The sequence below is a fragment of the Eurytemora carolleeae genome, unplaced genomic scaffold (genome assembly GCF_000591075.1).
Source record: "Eurytemora carolleeae unplaced genomic scaffold, Eaff_2.0 scaffold832, whole genome shotgun sequence".
Taxonomy (NCBI): domain Eukaryota; kingdom Metazoa; phylum Arthropoda; class Copepoda; order Calanoida; family Temoridae; genus Eurytemora; species Eurytemora carolleeae.
Genome location: NW_019397381.1, coordinates 197,621 through 222,689, shown reverse-complemented (window position 1 = coordinate 222,689; position 25,069 = coordinate 197,621). Strand labels below are relative to the sequence as shown.

Sequence of the window (25,069 nt, the reverse complement as noted above, 5' to 3'; positions counted from 1 at the left end):
GGGGGGGGGGGTTATGAATCACCAAAGAAAGTTAAAGGAAAGGTTACGAAAAATTACAAAATTACTGCATACTTCTTAAAAAATACAAGAGCTTCCCGTATCAAGGATGAATCGAAATTTATAGAAAGACATTTCATAGATAACAAATTCATTGAAAGGGCTTTTCATATACAGGACATTTCATAGAAGAGAATATTTTTGATAGACAGCGAGAAGAATTTTCATGAATAAGTAATTTCATAGACAGGAAACCAGTTTTCTTGTTCACAATTTTAGAACATGTGATCAGTTTGAGATACATGTATTTTTGTTAAAAATGCATATAAATATATTCTTTGCAATTTTTGTTTTTCAGCCGAAGAATTATCAATAATATAATAAAATAATAATACAGTAATAACCAGAAAACTTTGGAATAGGAAGACTACATTTATGTAATAAGTGAATTTTATGTGATAAGAGAGCTAATAGTTTTGGCAGTAGCTTGAAAATCAATTTATGGAGGGAAATGGGCCAGTTTGCACTGCACAACCGCTGTGTCTCATGTTTATTGGACAATTTAAAGGGTAATAATTGTTAGATTACTTCGAAGAAAAAAAAATCTTTTCTACTGTCTATGAAATGTCCTTTCTATAAAATGGCTTATCCATCCATGGAAAATCCTTCATGGACATGATTATGTGGATAAAAACAAATGGTTTAGCTCAGCCTATGCACCTGGTGAAAATGAAAGACAAACCATAATGTCCAGTGATCCTTTGAATCTGAAGTTACCTGTGTTGTGCACACTGAAATACGAAGAAACTTTTTAGTGCAAGAGTTATCAATATTTGGAATGATATTCCATATGAAATCAAAAGTGCTGGAAACCTGAACATTTTCAAAAACAAGCTCGATAACTGGCTGAATTCCTGAACGGCCAATGCAGTCGGAAAAGAGATGTTTTAAATTATCACACCCATGATATATAAACATAATCACACCAATTAAACCAATTAAACCAATTAAAAATGTCCTACCAATGAAATGTTCTACAAATTAAATGTCCTGTCTACAAAAGCCAACTCATAATTTTTAAAAGTTAAGTTAGCAAATTCAGAATTTATTTATTTAGTTTATCACTTTTACATGAGTTTTCAAGTGTCTTTTCAAATTGAAGCTTTGGGTAAAAGAGTCTTCACATAACATACATTTAAATGGTTTAAGTCCTGTATGAATCCGTTTGTGCTTGGATAAGTTAGATGTTCCTCTGAATTTTTTACCGCAAGTTGGACATTCAAGCAGTTTTTCACCAATATGAATTCTCCTAATGTGGACATGCATGTGACTTGACGTAGAAAAAGGTTTTTGACAAAATTTGCAAACGTATGGTTTCTCTCCATTATGATTTCTCATGTGCTTTGTCACAGTATCAGAGAATGCAAACGATTTGTTGCATATCTTGCAGGAAAAGGGTTTTTCTCCAGTGTGTGTTCTCATGTGCTTGTCCACAGTAGATTTTAATGCAAATGATTTACCGCATATATGACAAGTACACTGCTTCTCCCCATGAATTTTCATGTGTTGCTTCAGATTTAACTTACCTTTAAAAGTTTTATGACAAACTATACAAGAAAAAGTTTTATCCTCATGAATTTTCATGTGCTTTATCATGTCGGTGTAAACCTCAAACGATCTATCGCAAATAGTACAGGGAAAGAGTTGTTCGTGGATTTTCATATGTTGAATTATGCCGTGATCAGAGAATCTCAATTCCCCGCAGATAGGACAGGTTATACTCTCTTTAGTAGTTCCTTGCTTGTGGTCTTCACCAGTGTCATGGTTTTCTTCTTCTATAGTTTCTACAGTTATATGACGAGCTACAGCTAGTGCTAGTTCGTCTGTTTCAGGGTTTCCAGAATCAGCTTGTAATCCCTGTTTTGGTTGTAATCCAGGATTAAGGTGTAATCCATCATCCTTCTCAAGAATCTAAACAAAAACAAAACTTTGTAATTTTTAAAATTCAAAATGCGACTTTTTATTTCTTGATTAAGACTCAAAACATGCAAACTTTGCAACACATTATTAATTTCAGTAATATTTTTCATGTACTTCAGTGCTCCCCAAAATAATTTGGAAAAAAAGAAACATAATTAATTTAGTAAACTTAATCACTAGAATCGATCCAGATTTTAAAGGCTGAAGGCTGTATGTTGGGGGGGATGAGGTTTAGAATTGTCATTTTTTTAGATCTGACGTTAATAATCATAACAAATATTTTTGTATATTGATCTGCAAGCATTAACTGAATACAAACAAAAACTCAAGAATGTCCTGCTTTAAATACGTTTTTTTGTTGACGTTTTTTAACATTTTTTTACCCCCCCCCCCTCCTCATTGAGGTCCATAGTATGTTTCACAAAAAATGGTCTCAATCGGTTTCGCTGTTTTGACTCTTTATGAAAATAAACAAAACAAAAATTAATTACCTTAGGTTGCTTACAGTTTTCTCTTTGGTCGAATTCTTCTTCAAAAATCTCAACTTTCAAAAATTCTGTTTCTCCCATGAAGCCCTCGGCGCCAACCTGAAATATAATTGGTCTTTATTTACATTTTTATGGGACTGCGTCGTAATTCTAAGAGACCCTCCATTTCAAGAGAAAGCATGCCCGATTCACAATGGTACCATTGAGCCCTTAATCTGATAAAATTATGACAGTTACATCGTTCTTCTCCAAAGTTGGTCTCGTAAATAAATTCACCTTTGTAGAGAAAACACAACTCAAATAATCAGTTTTCAAAATCAATTAATTTCTAATTCATACTTGATCTGAGAACGATTTTAAAAGGTACCGTTGTGTTTCAGACATGCCACTCTATCTACGGAGGTTCAGTTAAAATAACCTTAACAGTCTCTTTAAATTTCCGATTCTGAATAAGTTTTACCTGGGTTTGATTCACTATCTGTATTTCTTTACTAATTAGATGAAGAGTCATATGAACTATATTACAGTCTCCTCGGTATCTTCTCTGCAGCGTTGAAATTACTCTCCACTGCGCTTCGGCAGACATCTTGGAACTGTTGAGAAGTTTGAATACTAGAATATGATCTGTATATTCCAACCCAGCCGTCAACAAATCTTTAAGTCTAAATAAGACAAAATGTTATTTTTAAATTAGATTCCTTAGAGAGCAAAATAGCACTAAACTGCGCGAGTGTTTCATCTTTTATCTATTTGTGTCTCCAGTAGTGCTTCAAAAAATGGATCTAGATCTAGAGATAAGGAAATTTTGAATAATCTCTCAAATTTCCACAGTTTAGAATTTAGTTTGAGAGGAAAATCTTTTTTTTAGTATTTGGTACATGTTTGGCCCGGATTCGGATCCAGGAAGCCAAAATGTATCCGGATCCTTAGCACTGCTTTAGAGTATTTTACAAATACGGCGTAACAATAATTGACCGGGGAGGGGAGTTGAAGTATAGAAAACGATTAGTAAATAAGTGGCAAGTGCAGATTTCAGTCGAAAATGATCAGGATATGATTGTTTAACATAATTACTATCAAAATTTTAACCTACTGTTCCATGAATCAATGAACTGGTTAAAATCCTCTATTTCAGGATTAAACTCGTACTTTTCAAAATTATTAAAAGCCCGCCAACTTTTACCCAAGTTCAACATTTTTCTGAAATAATATAAACTATAGATGTAGTACGCCTCGTACTTTTCTAAGAAACTGGGCTTTCCGCGCCCCTTTTCTAGCAACAATTTTTGCAATCCATTGTGGATGGGTTGGGTACAAACACACGGACAGACAATTAAAGTATGTATATAGATATAGTTGATAGGCCGCTTCCATACTTTAGATTTAGAACTAGATGTACAGCAGGTACTGTACCCCTCACACATACTCTAGATATCCTAACCCTAAATAACAAAAAAATAAATAATAAATTTGCTGAAAAATAAATGGTCATGTACAAAATTGATAGGAGGGGGGGGGCGGGGGGGGGGGGCCAAAAATCGTTCACTAGGACAGACCCGATAAGCCAAATCATCATTAATTTAGCAAAAAAAAACATCACATACATATGAGTTTGTTGTTTTCTTACGAAAATTTCAAAACAACTTCAAACTATCAAACAGCTGATCTTGATGCTTTATCATCCGGACGAAAAAGCAGTCAGAACTACGTTAGCTCGAACTTTTGTTTTAAAACACCAGAGTACTAAAAAAAGCTTATTAAAAATTTAAAAAGATCTAACTTCTGAATGATGTATAGCTACTAATTTTAATTTCACTACAATCCGATTTGTGCACAAATGACTTTAATGCAAGTGAATGGCAGTTCACTCGACCATTAGTTCTAATGTGTTGCATTATGTGGGAGGACGTCATAGATATATAAACCCGGCATTTTTAGATAAACGCGCATTTACTTGTTGATAAATAGAAACTTTTCCTAATTTTTTTAGGTAGTTTTCTTGAGGACGATTTGTTATCAGAAGTCGTATATTATAATACTTGACCCAACTAAGAAACATTAATCGCGGAAATTGTGAGATTTACCTATTTTCTGATATTTCTAATATCTGAAGATTAATCTATTTCAGAATAATGGCGACTACTTCTGATAAAGGAGTTTTGACCCGGAAACTGGGTGCTTCCGATTATAATCCAACTAGATATGTGGCAGAAATATCTCAGAGATGCGTTGGTTAGTTTAGAGTTTAAACTTACAAATTTATAGACTATTGTTTAATTCTGTATGCAAGTATATAAATCTATAATTTTTTCAGACATGCCACTCTATCTACGGAGGTTCAGTTTCCTCTAAAAATTCCCACTCCCTCTTTTAGGAATGTTTGTGCGTATTATGGGCTTTTCAACACTGAGTGGGGGTAAATAAATGACTTATAGTGGAATGGGGTGTTATGAAATGTTATACCCATTCTGAATATTATTGCCCAGGTGGTGAGGAGATCCTAGCGCAGCGGAAGATGATACAAGATCTATCTGATGATACAAATACTCTTCTCAAACATAATGTTTATAAAAACTATTCTCAGTTTATCGAGACAGCAAAAGAGATTTCTCATCTTGAGAGTGATATGTACAGGTAGTTTGCCATTAAAAGGATTGTTCATTATATTTCATGCAACCCTCCGTCCATTTTGATATTGCTAATTATTTCCACTGATCTCATTTAAATTCAATGACTTTTTATCAAAGTCTGAGATGTTGTTTCAATCTTTGAATTACCAAGGTTATTTTTTGGTCATATAATCATTTTTTCTTTACTCCCCACCTCCTAAAACAAAGTATACAAGTGTCTAAAAAACTTTACTTCCGATGTTTAATTTTACATTTTTTCTTTAATTTTATCCCCATAGTCAACACTAGCTGACCCTACTATCATCTTGTGTACTTGTCTAAATGTCCTATTGTTCATAATTGTCTTATTAGCTCTAGTTTTGGTCTTACTGTCTCATTATTTCCTAGGCTATCCTCAATGATAACTGAACAAAGAAGATTTTTGACGGGACTGCTCGAAACAAGTATACTTGGAGATACTGTACCCCTCACACATACTCTAGATATAGAACTAGATGTACAGCAGGTACTGTACCCCTCACACATACTCTAGATATAGAACTAGATGTACAGAAGGTACTGTACCCCTCATCCATTCGTTAGATTTAGAACTAGATGTACAGCAGGTACTGCACCCCTCATCCATACTTTAGATTTAGAACTAGATGTACAGCAAGTACTGTACTCCTCAGCCTCACATACTCTAGATATATAACTACATGTACAGCAGGTACTGTACCCCTCATACGTACTCTAGATATAGACATAGATGTACAGCAGATACCGTACCCCTCACACATATTCTAGATATATAACTAAGATGTACAGCAGGTACTGTACCCCTAACACATACTCCAGATATAGTACATAGAAGGTATTATACCCCTCACTTATAGTTTATGTATATAACTAGAAGTACAGCAGCAGGTATTTGAAGAAATTAATGGGTTTAGGTCAGAAATTAAAATAAACGAGATGTTGCAAGATATTTAATATTTTTTATGGTAATACACTCGTACAGATAGTAACTCTTAAAAATGACAAACGCTGGAATGTTTTTTCCTTCACGAGCCCGGCCCTCTAGCATATTTTTTATCCCCTTCCACCTGTGAGCTAGGCATAACCTGACGTAAAGTTATTGAATAAATGTGAATACTTTCATTTAACATTGATATTAAATTGTAGGAAGAAGAAATGAAGCCAAACAACAGGCAGGAGTTGGGTCGCAGGAATCTAATAGATCTGATGGAGAAGGTGGAGGGAGGCAGGGATATTATTGATGTACCCTCCAGGTATATAATTGATAATTATATGATAAAGCTCTTTGCTCATATATGTATATATAGATTTACATATTTGTATACATGTTAGCTATAGCTGGCCAAACGGCTAGACCGAATTGGCTGATTTTTTTGAGGGAATCCTTAAGTACACTTAGGGGTAACAAAGGCTAAAAATTATCGTCAAACATCTAATTATATAATTTAGTTTTTCTTCAAAATTTTAAGTTTTTTTCTTAATTGTTTTTTTAAATTCCATGGGCAACTCCGGACACCTTCCATGGGGCGAAATGAGTCTTTCTAAAATGTATAGCAGGCTGTTATGTTTAATAACTGTTCGATGGGATGATAATAAAGTGAACAATAGTGTCAGCCTCCGCGAACTAAAAACATTTCTTTGAAATAAATTCAAATGGCATCAATATTGTATTAAACTACTTTTCGAGCAAAATGTTGAAATTTTTTTTTGAGAAATTAGAAAGTTACCTCTTTTCTCACTCGGTTTACAACATTTTTTTTTTACTATTGTCACAACAATTAAATAATGCATTAATCAAAACTTTTGTTTACCATAATAAACCTTTGTAGTTGTGTAACTCAAAATTTTGCAGTTTTCTGTAAACCTTGATATTTTTTTATCTAAAGTTTTCACTTTTAATAGACAAGCCAATTTTGCATACATAGATGAGTACATTTTTTTTAGATCTATTTTTGCTTAGGTTTCTTCTGTACGACGGTGACTTAATAGAGATGGATACAGGAAAACAGAATTTTAAAAAATCTAAATTTAAAAACTTCATTCTTTTTATTAGAATTGTTAAAAAATATCTCTTTTTTTTCCAATACATGATTTTGTCGGTCCAATTGAAGAATTGGGTAAAAATAATGATATTACAGAAGAAAGATACGAGAGTAAAATTTACTGCTGTTGGTATCTAAGACATTTCCGATTTTTCCTGAAACTCACCTCAACTTTTTCCTGAACCTTTCACTTGTTATATTATGCGAAATTTATCTTTAAAATATAAGTTATTTATAATTATGAAGTGCAGACATCTTAGACATTTTAAAATGATTTTCTGTTTACAGGAGAGCACTCCGCTATACACAGAGTACATATTTACCTAACTAATGATAGTATCATCATTGCAACTTGGCTTAGGGAAAAACGTGGACCCGTCAGGTATTATAATTCATGTTTTTGTAGGAAAAATAGATGCATTAATATTTCAGTTTTGTTCGCCCTTTCTAATCTTTTGTTTTGATTGGTTGATTAAATAGTTAACTGATTGGTTTCTTGATTGGTTTGTTGGTTTTTTGATTGATTGATTGATTTATCGGTTGACTAACTGGTTGATCATTTAGTTGATTAATTTGTAGATTGGTTGGTTCATTGATTGATTGGTTCATTGATTGATTGGATCATTGATTGATTGGTTCAATGATTGATGGGTTTATGAAGGCAAAATTCCCCAAGGTTTATTTTTTTCTGATTAATTGATGCAAAGCTAAAAAACTCTTTGTTCATTTGGCTTTTAGTGAATTAGTTTGTTGATTTATTGATTGATCGATCACATTTATATATTGATAAAATTCATACAGTTAAATTAATTGATTAATTGATTAAAATAGTCAAATTAAAATTGTTTTAACCATAGTTGCCCCCTGTTCTTAAATTTAAGATTTGGCTTTAAAACAGCAATTTGTTCTTAATGTTCTCAATTTTCGGGGGGGGGGGGAAGGAGGGGGGGAAGTTCTTAAGCTTCTCCAACGTTCTTAAATTTGTTTTCTCACTTTTTCACTCTCCACCAAAGGCCAAAAAAAGAGAGAAGCTAGATATCCAGAAATCTCAAACTATTTGACTAGCAGGAATCTACATCAAACCATAATACTTGGACCTTAAAAAATGTTTTAAAAATCTAAAATTTTTCACGATATCAAAAACATGTTCTTAAAAATCTTAATTTTGGTAAATGTTCTTAATTTTGTTCTTAGTTTTTGGCAATATTTGTTAGAAAAATCTTAAATTTAAGAACAGCGTTCTTAATTTTTTGTCTTTGATTGATTGGTCAAATGGATGACTGATTGATTAATAATGATTATATTTGTTAAATTATAATCCGATTAATTGATAAGATTCAAGCTCTCAAGCCAGTACTCCTTAAACTCCTTTGCAATGGTGAATGTGCGTGACCTAGCTGGAGTTACAAATGCCTGGAAGCTGTTGGTCAGCCCAGAACCTAGGCTCTTCCAGTGCAAAGACGCATTATCGAAAAAGGTAGCAGTTTAAACAATGTATGCAGGCTGTATGCTGCATGTAGATGTGCTTCGCCCTGAAGACCGCTTCGGGTTCCATTCTGGTTTCCTTTCAGATCTTTCTATTGTTATAATTATTATTAAACCAGTTGGAGCCCGTAACTTATGATTAAGATAAAATTTATTTTAAAGCTTTATGTCTATCTAAAATTTATATTGTTATTGTTATGCATTCTTACTTTTAAAAAAAGCAGAAAAATAGAAAGCTCAAGTGATCTTTCCCCAAAAGCGGTGGGGAGTAAACAAAAATCAAAACGAAATTTTGTTTAAATGTTGCAAAGAAAGAGTAATAGGTCCTTTTTAGGTTTTACAATCATCAAGCTTCGAGAGTGACATATCATATTTAGGAAGAAATTGGATATTGGGGGAAAATATGACTATTGCTTAAAAATAATTTTTGAAAATATAGATGCCATGGGGTATATATGAAACTCTCTGTAGAGAAAACAATAATACTCTCGTGTGGTACACAGGGGCATACTTGGAAGATAGAACCAGGTACGCCAGACCTAGAATCGAACCTGGTTGGTAAATATCTAGGAGTGGAATTACAGGTCAAAGGCAGGAACTTGGTTAAGCCAAGAGAGGATCGTATGGTATGTGTCGCGCAAAACTACGCTAATACTATCATGGGTGTCACAAGATCCGGACTAGATCGATCTCTTGTGGCCCATACCCTATGGGAGAGATGTGCTATTTAGGGGGAGACAATGTCTCAAAAGAAGTGCTGCTGAAAAGGACCGTAAAGATAAACTCACTGCTGGAGCGGTGGATGGACTTGTCAGGAACAGTCTAAATGCGGGTAACCTCTTTTCTTCGCCTAAAGGGTTGTTTGATACCAATCATCCAATGGAGTTAATTGATGAGCCACTGGCTGGAATGTATCACCTTTTTATTAACGGACAATGGGCTAATTGTTGTGAGTATAAAGGTCCAGCTAGAGTAGGTGTGGGACGGTGCTTCCCATGCCTGCCGGCGGTCTGGGGGGTTCATAACGGGACCTCTTTTTCAGATTCCTTTTCTAATATTCTAATATTAATATATATCTTGCGTTCCCAGGAATGGTTGGCTGCATATGAAGAAGCAAAGGAGTGGCAGAGAACTGGGGGTTTAGAGCCAGCGACTAGGAAACCAGTAAAACAAAACAAAAAACCAGAAAAACAAGCTGATAACCCTTTCAGGTAAAATGCTGTTTAGAAAAATGGCTGAATCTGTCATCCCCATGAGCTCTTGGCACATTTATGGACTGTTGAACCAGAAAAACCAGAAAAATCTACGAAATCTTAAATTGTTTTTGTTTTCATAATGTAAAAAAATGCTAATATGTAAAGTAACATTTGAAGATGGACTCATTACAAAGAAAAAAGGGGTCCTAGAAGGTTATTCTCATTATAGACTGAATATGCTTTACTTTAATAAGTATTTTTATTGAACTCCCTGAATAATTAATATTTAGTGAACCTGAGGTTGAGATAGAGGTTGATGTAAAGGAAGAAGACCCCCCTGAGCTCCCTGAATGGCTGATAGAACTGCCAGATACTCTAGATGTTCACATTGCACAGCGCGAGTTTGAGTCAGCTGTAGAAATTATCCAGGTACTGTGTTTCTTTAACAAAAGATGGTAATAAAGGGACTTTAAGCTATTAATCCAAAGTTTTACTCTACAGACATAGTTTAAAAAAATAAATACGATATTTTTTACTTTTTAAGAAATTTTTTTCCTCGCTTGGACACAAACAATAGAAAGGTCTGCTCCAATCAGAAATCACAAGCTTTAATTACTTCGCCAACCACAGTTAATTCAAAAGACGTGCATTGCACCCATTACATGATTTTAGCCAAAACAAGAGTATATGAGGCTATGATTTAGAGGTTAGATCCTTCAATTGTACTGATTTAAGGAGGCTGAAGAGGATCTAGAGAGGAGGGAGGAGTGCCAGCTGATCAAGGAGCTCAAGGAGATCAACCAGGCGAGGAAGGATACTCTCATACAGGTCTTTGATATTTTGCCAGGGGCATATTTAAGTCATTTTTTACCTCTAAGCATAAAATAAACATATGAAAATTGTTAAATTTAGGTTTTGCGAGGAGAACTGAATTTGACTCCAGACAAATCCATGCAGGGAGGACCTAGGACTGCTAGGAGAGCAGTCAATCTTTTATCAGGTATATAGGACCTAGAACAGCTAGGAGAGCAGTCAATCTGTTATCAGGTATATAGGACCTAGAACAGCTAGGAGAGCAGTCAATCTGTTATCAGGTATATAGGACCTAGAACAGCTAGGAGAGCAGTCAATATGTTATCAGGTATATAGGACCTAGAACAGCTAGGAGAGCAGTCAATATGTTATCAGGTATATAGGACCTAGAACAGCTAGGAGAGCAGTCAATCTTTAATGAGGCATACAGGAAATAGGACAGCTAGGAGAGCGGTAAATCGTTTATCAGGTATATAGGACCTTGGATAGCTAGGAGGGCGGTCAATCTGTTATCAGGTATATAGGACTTCACCCCGCACACTGCTGTAAATGAACCATTAGGTTTCAAGTCTAAACACCTAATTTTTTTCTTCGGAATATATTGATATGCAGGTTTCTGAGTTATAATCTAAATTTTCAGAAAATGCCACTAGGGGAATAATTGTAGAAATCAAGTTGTAACTGTAGGTTCAAAAATTAATCAAGATTATTTTGTGTTTTTTTGCGATATTTTTGGAACCGTTGATGGCAGGGTCCCCAAATTTTGTGAATTTTCCTTAACAGTCATAAGAGATGTTTTAGCAAAAAAAAATCAAAGCCTTAAGTGAATTGTAGAATTGCCTAAATACTGCCTAAAAAGACTTTTTGAAGTAAAATCAGTAAAAGTTACATCAAACAAATTTTTCGGGTCGCATTTTGACTGTTAAATAAAAATAAAAAGACCATGACAAAAACTGTTAAAAAAATATCGTCAAAAACCCAGAAGAAGCAGATTAAAGTCTTGAAACAAAATTTTTGTTTAATTTAAGACCTGGGAATGCACTTGATTTATACAATTTCTTAAAAATTGATTTGCTCAAATTTCAAATTTTCTGAAAATTGAGAATATAACTCAGTTGCCTGCATATAAACAAAATCCAAAGAAAAAGTTTAGGTGTTTTGACTTGAAACCTGATGGTACATTTTCAGTAGTGTGTCCGCAATAGCAGTGCAAACCCCAGAAATTGGAAATAGTTTAAGAAAAACGACATTCATATTATTACTTAATCTTTTAAATTGTAGTATACATTCATTCAAATTAAAAATTGTTAAGTAAAATTCAGATGAAGTACTTCTGTACACAATGTGCAAGTAAACTCTTATGTTATATCTTATCATCGTTCTTTGTTTAAAATCTTCACTTTAGACATATCTACCAGTTATTTAATATGGTGGTTAGTCACTTGAACTAACGTCATAGGAACTATTGATATTTTCACTTTTGTTCATATTTTTTTTTTCTTAACTTTTGCTTTCTTGTTTTTTGTTTTTATTTAGCATATTTTGTTTTTCTATTTGCATTTGAGTTTTATGTCATAATTTTTTACAAAAAAAGTTGTCCAAATGAATTTCTCTTTACTTTCAGTGGCCCTTGTAATTTAATCTTTATTCAAACTGATACGATTGGAAGCTTATATGTTGGTAACATAATCAATGGTCGAAATATTCAACAGTTCAAACGACAGTAGGTCGGACTTTATAGCATCTCAATATACACGTTCTAGCAGCATATATTAAATGTCGTCTTGCATAAAACAGTGCCGATTAGGGTTTGCAAAACTCTTGCATGGTGACCCAGAATAGTTATAAGAGCAGTCTAAACCTTTCCACATGAACTCCTTAGAACTGTAGAAATGTCAATAGTGGGGGGGGGGGGGGGGGGGTAAATTATTTCTAGAGGGAAAGACCAATAATTTTCTATTCTGAAGATAAATAAGTTTTTTCTTAAGGTTTACATAGACAAGCTGAGGCAAGAGATTTATTTCTAACACATAGGACTACTCTCCTCAGGTTATAAGTTACTTCTTAGTTAACAACATGTTTTTACATCCTGCATAATTTGTCAAAGATGGTTACCAAACCTCTCTCTTAAATCTATTGGTTTAGGTGCTGCTATAAATAGGTCAAGGTTGTGCAGATCAAGCTGTTTGTGTCCAGGCGAATTTAGACTATGTGTATTTAAATGTAGAGATTTATGTCAGAGGCTGGAACATGATTGAACGGATTAGTTCTTATGCCTCGTCGATCATAACAAGAGGGATTGAGCGTTGATACTGATAAAGTCTTGTCCGGATTGACATTGATACTAAAAAGGAACCCATCCCAAGCAATTCTCTACTGGTCATAAGGAATGTTTATTTGTAAGAGGACAGTTGAAAGATTGATAGTGGTACTCTAATCCGAAGGCAATCTCATTTCGGGGGTCTTTTCAGATTTCACTTCTTGTTTAACTTGTAACAACTGAGGTTTTTAGAAACAGAAGAAAACTAGAGCGAGTCAAAAATATCTAAGTATGCAGGATTATTACTAATAATAAAATCAAACAATAAATTAAAATTTTAATATTTTTATGTTTATTATTATTTAATAAAACACTGTACAGGCATAATGTGAAGAGTTGCAGGGGAGAAGGAAATACGCATCAATATCTAACAAGGATAGGAAATACATTCTTCCAACAGATAGCTGAGACATGCAGGTATATATAAACAGATTTGATAGGCCGGTCTATCCACATTCATTAATTGATGGCCCATCTAAATATATAAAGAAGTAATCCATTTTTTTCTTTCAATCTGTCTGTTTTTTTAATGTTCAATTATAACTCATGAACTTCTGGACTGATTTGTCTCAAATTTTGAATGGGAAACTCGGTTAAATAGTTTATTCAAATACTTGGACAGGGTGTCCCTGTATGCTGACCAGTTTATTCAAATACTTGGACAGGGTGTCCCTGTATACTGACCAGTTTATTCAAATACTTGGACAGGGTGTCCCTATATACTGACCAGTTTATTCAAATACTTGGACAGGGTGTCCCTATATACTGACTAGTTTATTCAAATACTTGGACAGGGTGTCCCTGTATACTGACCAGTTTATTCAAATACTTGGACAGGGTGTCCCTGTATACTGACCAGTTTATTTAAATACTTGGACAGGGTGTCCCTGTATGCTGACTAGTTTATTTATATACTTGGACAGGGTGTCCCTATATACTGACCAGTTTATTCAAATACGTGGACAGGGTGTCCCTGTATACTGACCAGTTTATTTAAATACTTGGACAGGGTGTCCCTGTATGCTGACCAGTTTATTCAAATACTTGGACAGGGTGTCCCTATATACTGACCAGTTTATTCAAATACTTGGACAGGGTGTCCCTATATACTGACTAGTTTATTTAAATACTTGGACAGGGTGTCCCTATATACTGACCAGTTTATTCAAATACTTAGACAGGGTGTCCCTGTATACTGACCAGTTTATTCAAGCTTTAAAAAATTTCAAGTGGAGTGGGTTGACTTTTATAGGGAAGCCTACAGCAAAGCTGGGTTCCCAATGCCAGTAATACATTAAAGGTTGCTGTTGGGGAAATTAGTGATTGGGTAAATTGCTGTTGGTGAAGTTCTCTTTGTGAAGTAGTGACTGGGAAGTTGCGTTGGGAAATAAGCTAATACCACATAAAAAAAAAAACATAAAAAGTCGATTAAATGACAAATTAACATAAAATCGGAACTAAAATTAAAAGCTCAACCCTGATATCTTATTATTGTCTGATCCCAGGGAATTCGATAAATGTTTCCTGAGCCCGGATTCAGGTCCTAGTTCTAGCTCCAACTCCAGATCTAGCTCCAGCTCCCTACTCATGTGGTTGGAGGAGGAGTTGGAGTGGTTTGTTGAGAAGATTGATAAACAGCTGTTCAGCAATCATGCTCCACTCCCAGGCATAGCAGAGTCAGTTAATAGGTAGTTTATTCATTTATTCATTTATTCATTTATTCATTTATTCATTTATTCATTTATTCATTTATTCATTTATTCATTTATTCATTTATTCATTTATTCATTTATTCATCCTTTCATCCTTTCATCCTTTCATCCTTTCATCCTTTCATTCATTTATTCATTTATTCATTTATTCATTTATTCATTTATTCATTTATTCATTTATTCATTTATTCATTTATTCATTTATTCATTTATTCATTTAGTCATTTAGTCATTTAGTCATTTATTCATCCTTTCATCCTTTCATCCTTTCATCCTTTCATCCTTTCATTCATCCTTTCATTCATCCTTTCATTCATTTGTTTATTCTTTTATTTGTTTATTTGTTTATTCGTTTATTCGTTTATTCGTTTGTTCGTTTATTCATTTATTCGTTTATTCGTTTGTTCGTTTATTCGTGTATTCGTGTATTCGTTTATTCGTTTGTTCGTTTATTCATTTATTCGTTTATTCGTTTGTTCGTTTGTTCGTTTATTCGTTTATTCACTTATTCGTTTATTCGTAAGCATTTATGCATTTTTTCATTTATTTATTTTATCCATGCAAAGATATTAATGTTTACAATTTGAAAACGGATTATTTTTCAACTTGAGGACATCATATAGGAATTATCATAATTAAACACTTTTTATGCTAAAAACTTAACGATGTCTTCCACATTATTGACATATAAAAGTTCAAGGATTACGAGTACCATTTTGAATCAGGTATTGTCATCATCTGTGTATGTAGGGTTACTTGAAATTAAGCTTACAGTCCCTATGATTTGAAGGTTACGTGAGCAGGCTGGGAAACTTCTAGGATTTGGTTTGGATGTCGTCTTCCTGCTGGATAATCGTCTTCAAGGTGGGATAGAGAGGGTTATATGTGAGGCTCGGGACAAGGCGATAGAAGCTGTTAAACTAAGATGGGGAGAAGAGAACTGGAGACCTCATCATGCTGGGTCAAGGTTAGACAAATGTAAAAAGATTAGACACAAAAATAAAGGAATACCATTCAAATTAAACTAGTTTTGAATTACATTATCTGGTGATGAGAAAGTGTCTGGTGTACTCCCAGTTAAATCCCTAGATGTGGTCTGGATTAGTGTCTAGTATCAAAATATCTAGGTCTGGTCTAGATAAAACTTATTCCTATATATGTGTTGGATAAGTGACTTCCATGGGGTGGCTGACTGAATGACCCATAAATCTTATCTCTAGATCTGTTATGGATAAGTGTCTAGTATACTTTCCAACTAAATCTTATCCCTAGATCTGGTTTGGATAAGTATCTGGTATACTACTAAATCTTATCCGGCCCTAGATCTGGTCTGGTTTAAGTGTCTGGTATACTACTAAATCTTATCCCTAGATCTGGTTTGCATAAGTGTTTAGTATACTCCCAACGAAACCTTATCCATAGATCAGTTCTGGATAAGTGTCTACTATACTTCCAACTAAATCTTATCCCTATATCTGGTTTGGAAAAAAGTCTAGTATACGAAACCTTATTCATATGTCTGGTATAGATAAGTGTTCTAATATATTCCCAACTAAATCTAATCCATAGATCTGGTTTGGATAAGTGTTCTAATAAACTCCCAGCTAAATCTTATCCATAGATTTGGTTTGGATAAGTGTTTGGTAGAAAACTGATTCCTAGGTCTGGTCTGGAGAAGTGTCTGGTAGAGATGAATCAAGCTGGAATAGCGTCAGCTAAAACTTATCTTAATGCAGATGGAGAATTAGATCTTACCTTAAACTCAGGTTAGTCAAATATTCACAAGCTTTATTATATTATACTAGCTTGGGAACCCAGCTTTGCCTGAGAACTAAATTTTCACTCAGAAGTCGACCCACTCAATTTCGAATTATGGACAATGGACATCTTTTTAAATACTTTTAACCCAACTTTTTTTGATTTTCTCCAGTTGCTTATAAGTTTTCTGCGGATTTTTCTGTGATTTTCAAAAAAGGGGAGGAAGGTGAGAAAAATGAATTTTTGAGAAAATATACAGCATACACATCTGTTCATCTTATTCAACCCTGTCTGGTATAAAAGGAAAGCATACAATTGCCATTTTTACATACTTTGGTTTATCTTTTTTCCTTCATTGTTTGAAAAAATATATTATAATTTTGCAAATTTAATTGATTTTATTGGAAATTAAAAAAGGGCGATTGAAAAAAAATATATTTTTGGTTTTTTTTTCATTTTCTTTTCTTTTTCCTTTTTCATTTTAACTCCTTCTGCGCCCAACAAATTTTAAAGAAATAAATAAATCTTACAATTAATTAAGAAATTTGTTATTTTTAGTTAGTTTTGGATTATCATATTTAACCCTGACTGATCATCTTCTGCTGCTGTTCACCCCTGGAACCAGGTAATCATTTTCAAAGATGCGGGGGGGGGGGTATTTTGATTAAATCTTCAAATCTTCATGACTTATGTAAGACATTTAAAACATCTTTCTCTGATTCTTTATTTGATGGTAATAATATAGAACAGATGATAGGGGGGAGAGTTTTACTGGAAAAAAAATAAGATAGTATAAGCAACAAAAGTACAATTTTTATACTGATTTCCTATCAATACTTACATGAGTGTCATCTATTAAGAGAAGAAATCAAAGTATGTTTACATCAGCGTCCATAGTTGGTTTAACCTTACTGAAGCTATACACAGGTTTGACAGGCATATAAACTCTAATACGAGTAAAGGCGTGCACGTAACAATTGGAAAACAATTGGAAATGTAAATAGTAAAAAATGGGAATAGATCAACGAGGTTATAGTGTATAGATTGATGATGTACGCTAATCCTTAACTAATTTTAAAGGTCATAAACTATAACGAAAGCGTACTGCATATTTGTATTTTAAGTTGATTCTGGCCTAACCTATAGTATATCAATATTAGTAAACAGTTGTAAGTGTACAGTACAGCTAACTGAGCACACAGGTAGAGAACTATCATCCCCCCTGGAATAGATCAAATGCCTAATTTAAAAACAGGGGGGGGGGGGGGTACCGAAAGTTTGGACTACTGAATTCGGAACTTGTGTGTTGTAAATCTTAGGATTAATCTCCGGCTTATGCAGACCTACGGATCAATATAATTCCTATTTGATATCCTGTGGTGATCATGCCCCGCAGAGATAACTTTAATTAAGAAATCAAGCATTTATCCTTTGATTTAAATCCGCAATTTCCATGGAAGAAAATAAGCGCTTTACAAGGTTTATCACTAATCAGGGTATCTGGATAATAAAGAATTCCCCCTGGAGCGGAGGAGAAACAATTTTTGAAGACTTGGAGAATGCAAAATTATACACCAACTGGCAACGTTCCTCCTTTATGATACATTTACGTTACCCCTCAAAAAATGAATGTATATATATTAGAAAATAAGATTTCTGTAAGGATGAGTGGGTGTTTTTCAAGAATATATTATATACTCTTAGTGGATGAAGATATTTATCCGGTAGAAACCAAGTTGATTTATTATTTATTCTAAACTTTAAAAAATGATTTTATTCTTAATTTGGTAAAGGTCATTCCAAAACAAGGGGGACAGTCTCCAGAAATGACCATCTCCGATATGGTTGACATTTTATACACAACTTACTATTTGAAAGAAACTTATTTCCTAAAAAAAACTTGGAAGCTCTGGCGCCAGAGTTAGGGGGCAGCTAAAATTAGAGAAAAACAGCTTTTTCTTCAGGCACTTGGTGAATGAGAGCTTAATAAGTGTTCTACATGCTCAGCTCAGGCATTTAGATCAGGCAGTGAGGGCAGATAAGGTAACTTAAGTACAGGTTAACCCACGAAACATGACAGTAAAAAAGACGACCTAGAGGACGTCTTTGACATTTTCCATAGTTTGCAGCATTCATTCGTCAATCAAATTTTACATGTCTCTTGAAATTTCTAAAATTATGATTTCGAATGAATGCCGCAAATTGTTTCAAAGATCAAAGACGACCTTCAACTTCAAGTTGTCTCTCACCTGTCATGTTTCTATGTTTATCTATGCATATTGCACAACAACGGAGGGAGGTATTGTTACTATGTGTAATATAATTTCGAATGGGTCATTTAGATTTGTTGAGAAAAAAATTAGGATTTTAAGAATCTGAGAACAGTGGGGTTGTTCAAAAGTAAAGGACATTTAGTCATTCTTTCGTGTAGAAAGCAACAAGTTTTTGCGATGCTTTACAATAAACTAAGTACAATTGGTCTGTGAACATTGTACACTTCATGTTTATTGTTTAATTCAAATCTTAACTTGAGTCCTCCCATCGTCTAACAGTTCTCTCCCTATTCTATATTTTGTAGGGTTCAACTGCACAAAAGAGAAAAGTATAATTTCATTTTGTAGTTCCAAAGTTAAAATAGTATTAAAAAATCTGTTGAAACAATATTTTTGTAATTTTTGTTTAGGTTGAGGGAGCTTCTAAAAGTTTTATCATGAAGGAAAGTTTATTCTCTAAATAATTAAGTTTCGAAATATTTAAAAAGATGAGATCTTTTTTTTCAAAATGAAAAATTTATCCTAAATCAAAAATCTTTTTTTAAAGTAAGTATGTCATTTGTTTACAAAATACAACAAAAATACAAAATAAAGTGTTAAAGAACGAAATATTTCCCCCAAATTCTAAAAACAAGACAGACATATATTTATTTTGAAAGAATATGATTTGTTAGAACGCGGGATTTCTGCTGGATACTGTACTTACATTAGTAGAACATAAATATCAGGTAATTAATGTCGTCTTTATTAATATCTAGCTAGGGAACTCAACTTTCTCTTATAAAGTCATTCCACTCAACTTAAATCAAGTTATAAACATTCCCGTGGTTCTTCTTAATTCTGTAATCAAAATTTAAGGCAATTAAGTAAGGGGTTACTGAGTTATGATCGGAAAAACAAAACAGCAAACAGAAATTACTACTCTAAATATATTATTCTAGCTTGGATACCCAGCGTTGCCCAGGTTTCTAAAAGTTACTCCCACCGTTTACCCGCACTTGAATGATTTTACCGGGAAAGTAAATTTTCGCCATTAAAGTCGACCCACTCAACTTAGAATCCCAAAACCAAGCCAAACACATTCCCGTGGGTCTTCCGAGTTCCTCAATCAAAATTTGAGGCAAATCGGTCCAGAGGTTCCTGAATTATGGTCGGACAAACAAACAAACATGCAGATAGAGAGACAAACAGATTTCAACTTTATATATATTTAGATAATAGCCTGGGAACTCCCGCCGTTTACCCGCACATGAACGAATTTACTGGGAAACTAAATTTTCGCTATTTTAATCGGCCCACTCAACCTAGAATCTCGAAACAAGGCTAAGAACATTTCCGTGGGTCTCCCGAGTTCCCCAATCAAAATCTTAGGGAAATCGGTCTAGGGGTTCCTGAGTTATGATCGGAAAAAAAAAAACAGACGACAGACAAACAGAGATTACTACTTGTTGCACGTGTTTAAATAAATATAGTCTAGAACAATCAAAAGTACATTTTAATATATATATTCCTCTAAAAAGGTGTCCCCGATGGTTTTTTTTGGTTTATCAGTTAAAAATTGCTAAATAACACTACTATTTCTAACTAAAATAAACAAAGAAGACGACAACAATTCTACATTTTTTTTGGTTATTACGCTAATATTAAGGACATGATAGCCTACTTTAATTTGTTTGTATATTTGTAGAGTAAAACTGGTTCTGAGTGTCCTAAACTATCTAAACTACACTCTAACTATGCCTGGTTGAAAGAAGGAAAAGGTCCTGTAACAAAGTATCAAGACAACAATTTTGTTTAGAAAGTAAATTTTTCATTTTTCCAACATCATTCCGATAGCTAAGCTACAGGGCTATCCACAAAGGATGAGACGTTAATAACGACATATAACTCTTTAATTCTAGACTTCTGAGGTTTTAAGATCATCTTCGGTCTAAGGTATCAATGTAAGAAAAAGGACACGTTTCTGAAGTGTCATTCTTTTCTGGGTTACCTGTATATTATTGGGGATATCACTTTCCCCTGCAAATAGTCTACTTTAAATCTTTTTATCGTTTTTAAGGGTGTCGACTATAAAACATGAAAGTTAAGAGACGGCTTGAGGATCGTCTTTAATATTCAAAATAGTTTGCGGCATTGAATCCTCAACCGAATTTGACTTATATTATTCTTAAATCAAGAATCACAAAATATTCCTAGCCCTGGCATTTCTAATTTTTTGTGCGTTCAAAATTACCAAAATTGTCCAAGTCTAAACGAAATTATTCATATCTCCGATAATTTTAAAAGATCTAAAAAGGCAGACCAAATTTAGAAAATGAATAGACTTGGGATATTTTATTAAATTCATGAATTATATTTTTCATATTTGGTTGACGAATGAATGCTGCAAATTATTTTTAAGATAAAAGACGACCATCAAATTGTCTCTCCACTGTCATGTTTCGTGGAACACCTTGTGTCATCCAAAATGATTAAATTCTCAAAACTTCCGAGAAAATATAAACAAAGGTTTATCTTTGTAATTTTAGGTCTCATTTAGAATCTGTAACCTAGATTTAAAAATTTGAATTTTTTAATTTTTTGTAGAAATTTTGAACATTATTTGAAAGTGATATTGAATATTTAATTTATAAATTGTTATTTCATTATTAAATATAACTATGATAAGAAATAAAATCTATTTTAAGAAAGATGTCATCTTCTGTTCGAGTTGTTACAAAATTAATTTAAAATTAAAAATTAATTTTGGAAAACAAAATTTGTCCCAACATTTTCCTTTTTTTAATTTTGTTAAAACTCATTTTATTTCTAATCCTTTGAAGTTCTCTGAAATGTCTCCAATTTGGTGCATGGTGATGATGATGAATTAACCCTATCCCTGCTGTGGTACTTGAAAACCAGGATACGCTGGGGGGGGGGTCAATTTGACCCCCCCCCTCTAAATCCCATGTTTTATGTCCAAATATGACAAATGATACATCATTAGAAAGCTCTTGTGCTCTACTTTTAGAATCTGCAAAAAAAATTGCAAATTTGCGAAAATTGATTTTTTTATCGCAAAATCCAGTTTTATAGTCAAAATGTTTGCAAAAAAAAATTTGTCCAAAAAATGACAAATTATACATTTTTGAAAAGCCCTTGACCATGCCATTTCAAATATGCAAAAATTTTTGCAAAATTTTAAATAACCTGATTTTTAATCAAGAAAAACTAAAAATGTGCAAATTTCCTTTGACAGGTTGTTTGCAAAAAATTTGCAATTTTTTTCTCGCAAAACTTGTGCAATCCGTTTCCTTATGTCATAGGCTTTCCAAAAAGCTAAATTTTATCAAAATCTGATAAGTGAAAGTGGGTCAAAACAAAGATTTAGTTTGTTACAGGCAAAAGCAGTCATTCAGGCAGTGTGCCTGAGGACTCAGGCAGTTAGTATTAAAGCCCGGTTTTAGGCCTAAAGGGAGGGCTTTGGGTATGTAAGAAAAGTCAGAAAATTTCAACAGCCTCAGACCAATACTTTTTGAGTTATGTAAAAAAAACTACCCCCCCCCAGCGGAAATAGGGTTAATAGTTATGAATTATTCTTTAATTCTTTCTGAAGCATCTCTTTCAATGTGAATAAACAATGAACATTTTTCTCTTTTATAAATTTTGAAATGATCAGAATGTTTTTCATTTTTGTTTCCAAGCATTGTTAGGTAGCCTGGGGACTATATTTTATGAATAGTGAGATTTAGTTGAAACCACTTCAGCCGGCTTAAGTTGAACAGGAGTAGTTTAACTTAGTCTTGCGTAGTTCAACTCACTATTTATTCGCTAAATATTGTAAATCACACGTACAGTTCTCTCCCTATTCTATATTTTGTAGGGTTTTAGAGATACCTAGAGATACCTAGAGATACCTAGAGATACCTAGAGATGCCTAGAGATACCTAGAGAAACTTAGAGATACCTAGAGATACCTAGAGATACCTAGAGATACCTAGAGATACCTAGAGATACCTAGAGATACCTAGAGATATATAGAGATATCTAGAGATACCTAGATCAAGAAAATAATGGAGATATCCTTTTTTTAATTACATTTTCAATTGTTGGTTTTCAATGATAATAACTTGAAATTGATAAATAAATACTAACAGAAAAGTATAATGTTATTTTTGTTGATTTAGAGAAAATAAATGACATTTTGGGTTACAAAAAAAATTTGAAAAGTTTGAAAAAAATGAAAATTGAAATTTTTTTATGTTAACTCTGAAAAAAGATATATCCAGAAATGAACCAACTCGATCTTTTTTCGGTTCGTTTTTTTTCTTTTTTCCTCTTCGGATAAAAATGTTGAATAGATAACTAAAAGTAATTTTTGCAGAATACAATTTGAAATATTGAAACTTTTTAAGCACTTTGTGATGTGAGGGACTAAATCTATAATCGATAAACATCTTTTTAAATCGAACCAAGATATTGCACATCACATTGCTGTCTTTGCATGGAGGGTCACTTAAAAATACGCTTACAGTCCCTTTAAATGGGACCCATGTGTTAGCTCTTGTATTACAGTGAAAATGAAATAAAAAGCAATTAGAACAATGAATCGTAAATTGATCGAAACAAAGTATCTCGAGGAAACAAATTTTAAACTAATTTCCCTCCACATTTTCTACTTGTTGCACAATTTAGATATTGGTGAATTGTTACAACACAATTACTGGATTCTAAAAATTACATTAAATGTATCAATTGAATTTTTTGCCACAAACTCTGATTTTATCATCCCTATATCTTTGCAACCCAAAATTGTTCACCTTGGATATTTCAAACTATCAGTTCTATAAATCAAATAATCTAAGTTTGAAATATCGATGGTTTACATCCTGATGTTACAAAGATATAAAGATTAGAACATTTGAGTTCGTAATAAAATTTTTTTTAAAGATTTTTTTTTATATTTTGACCACTATCACTTTCTGGAGTTCAATAAACTATCATGGTTGACAAAAAAATCGTAAGGAAATCGGTTACAATTTTTCAAATTCTCTGGATGAAAAATCCTAAAAATAACAGATGTTTTTAAAAATCTTACAATTTAGAAAAAATACTATCCTTTAAGAAAGTTTCCTAAAAGCGATATCTCTCGAAAAATGTTTGAGACATGCTAGGATTTTGTTTATATACTAATGTGAGGTCTTTTAGTAATGCATGTTTTCTAAATTAAACTTTAAAACAATGATGACAATTACTTTAATTGGATTGAGAATGCAATTAATTCTGTTTAAACAATTCATGTATACAGTATATGTATTAAATACTTTCTATTGAAATCAAATAAACATTTAACTGCTTCATTGTAATTTTGGATTTTTGTTCGAAACCAAAATAAAAATGTTAGAGTGCGACCCCAAAAAACCGTATGAAAACAAACAAAGAAAGCGTGTGAACTGTCTCAACGTTATACCAAAACTTATATACTTATATAATGGACTTGGAATATATTTCAAGGTTTTAAACAGATCATATTCAGTAAATACGCAACGAATCTGAAAATTACGATAACCCTTAGGAGCCTAAACAGCTTTGGTACGCTCCTATTATAATTTGAATTTAAAAAATTACATTTTTAATAGATATTATTAATAATATAATTTATACGTTTGTTTCACGTGACAAAGAACTTCCACCAATGGCAGTGCATGTATATGATTACTTGCCTCAATCTGTATTTTTGTACTTTCTTAAATAGAACAAATGATTCTTAATCAGTAGCTGACCGGTATCGTGACTCAAAGGAATTGAGTCTTTGCCACACCCTCAACTGTTTTAATTCCTATACCTTTCAACCTAATAGTATAAATCTTCTATTTTTCAAACTTTGATTATTTGATCTAACAGAATTCATGGGACTTTTTAAAGATAGGACATTTTATAGAAGATATTTTATAGACATTTAATATTTATGATGACTTAATCTTTTTCCTCCAAGTAATCTAATCTAATAAATCATACCTTGATCCTTCTACGATCTTTCTGATTTTACTTCACATCTTATTCATATTTTTGCTTTAAACTGATAACATATTATATTGTTGAAAACTTGTCAAACTGATCACATTTTCTAAAATTGTGACACACCTTTTACATACCCAAAACCTTAAATTGAATTTGAAAAAATTGCTTTTGTGTCTTTGAAACTACCTATCTATGATAATTCTTCTCTGTCTATAAAATTTCCTGTCCATGATCAATGTCCTATCTATGAAATGTCCTGTCTTTGAAATTCCCTATCTATGATTTTGTTATTTATGAAATGTCCATCGAAAAAATGTTTTTCCATGAAATGACTCAACTCTGTCAAATTCCGTTCCT

At 33.0% G+C, this 25,069-nt stretch overlaps 2 protein-coding genes across 2 annotated transcripts in view; one reads left to right on the top strand and one right to left on the bottom strand.

Annotated features, from left to right (window-relative positions):
* The window catches only part of LOC111713967 (zinc finger protein 571), a 7,312-nt gene extending 3,651 nt beyond the window's left edge, over positions 1–3,661 (bottom strand). The window contains exons 1-4 of the mRNA XM_023488964.1: positions 3,555–3,661; positions 2,926–3,127; positions 2,469–2,564; positions 1,114–1,968 (exon numbers count right to left, since the gene is read on the bottom strand). Of these exons, the coding sequence (XP_023344732.1) occupies positions 1,114–1,968; positions 2,469–2,564; positions 2,926–3,127; positions 3,555–3,661 (1,260 nt within the window). The remainder of the gene's footprint in view (positions 1–1,113; positions 1,969–2,468; positions 2,565–2,925; positions 3,128–3,554) is intronic.
* The window catches only part of LOC111713962 (exocyst complex component 8), a 31,954-nt gene extending 11,283 nt beyond the window's left edge, over positions 1–20,671 (top strand). Inside the window, exons 2-22 of the mRNA XM_023488959.1 lie at positions 4,594–4,697; positions 4,952–5,099; positions 5,483–5,600; positions 6,260–6,366; positions 7,074–7,114; positions 7,444–7,537; positions 8,491–8,632; positions 9,730–9,851; positions 10,127–10,265; positions 10,572–10,664; positions 10,749–10,836; positions 12,638–12,698; positions 13,291–13,386; positions 14,475–14,657; positions 15,472–15,648; positions 16,344–16,447; positions 16,998–17,064; positions 18,404–18,482; positions 19,123–19,155; positions 19,387–19,440; positions 20,400–20,671. Of these exons, the coding sequence (XP_023344727.1) occupies positions 4,598–4,697; positions 4,952–5,099; positions 5,483–5,600; positions 6,260–6,366; positions 7,074–7,114; positions 7,444–7,537; positions 8,491–8,632; positions 9,730–9,851; positions 10,127–10,265; positions 10,572–10,664; positions 10,749–10,836; positions 12,638–12,698; positions 13,291–13,386; positions 14,475–14,657; positions 15,472–15,648; positions 16,344–16,447; positions 16,998–17,064; positions 18,404–18,482; positions 19,123–19,155; positions 19,387–19,440; positions 20,400–20,510 (2,157 nt within the window). The 5' untranslated portion in view covers positions 4,594–4,597 and the 3' untranslated portion in view covers positions 20,511–20,671. The remainder of the gene's footprint in view (positions 1–4,593; positions 4,698–4,951; positions 5,100–5,482; positions 5,601–6,259; positions 6,367–7,073; positions 7,115–7,443; positions 7,538–8,490; positions 8,633–9,729; positions 9,852–10,126; positions 10,266–10,571; positions 10,665–10,748; positions 10,837–12,637; positions 12,699–13,290; positions 13,387–14,474; positions 14,658–15,471; positions 15,649–16,343; positions 16,448–16,997; positions 17,065–18,403; positions 18,483–19,122; positions 19,156–19,386; positions 19,441–20,399) is intronic.
* The last annotated feature ends 4,398 nt before the right edge of the window (positions 20,672–25,069 follow it).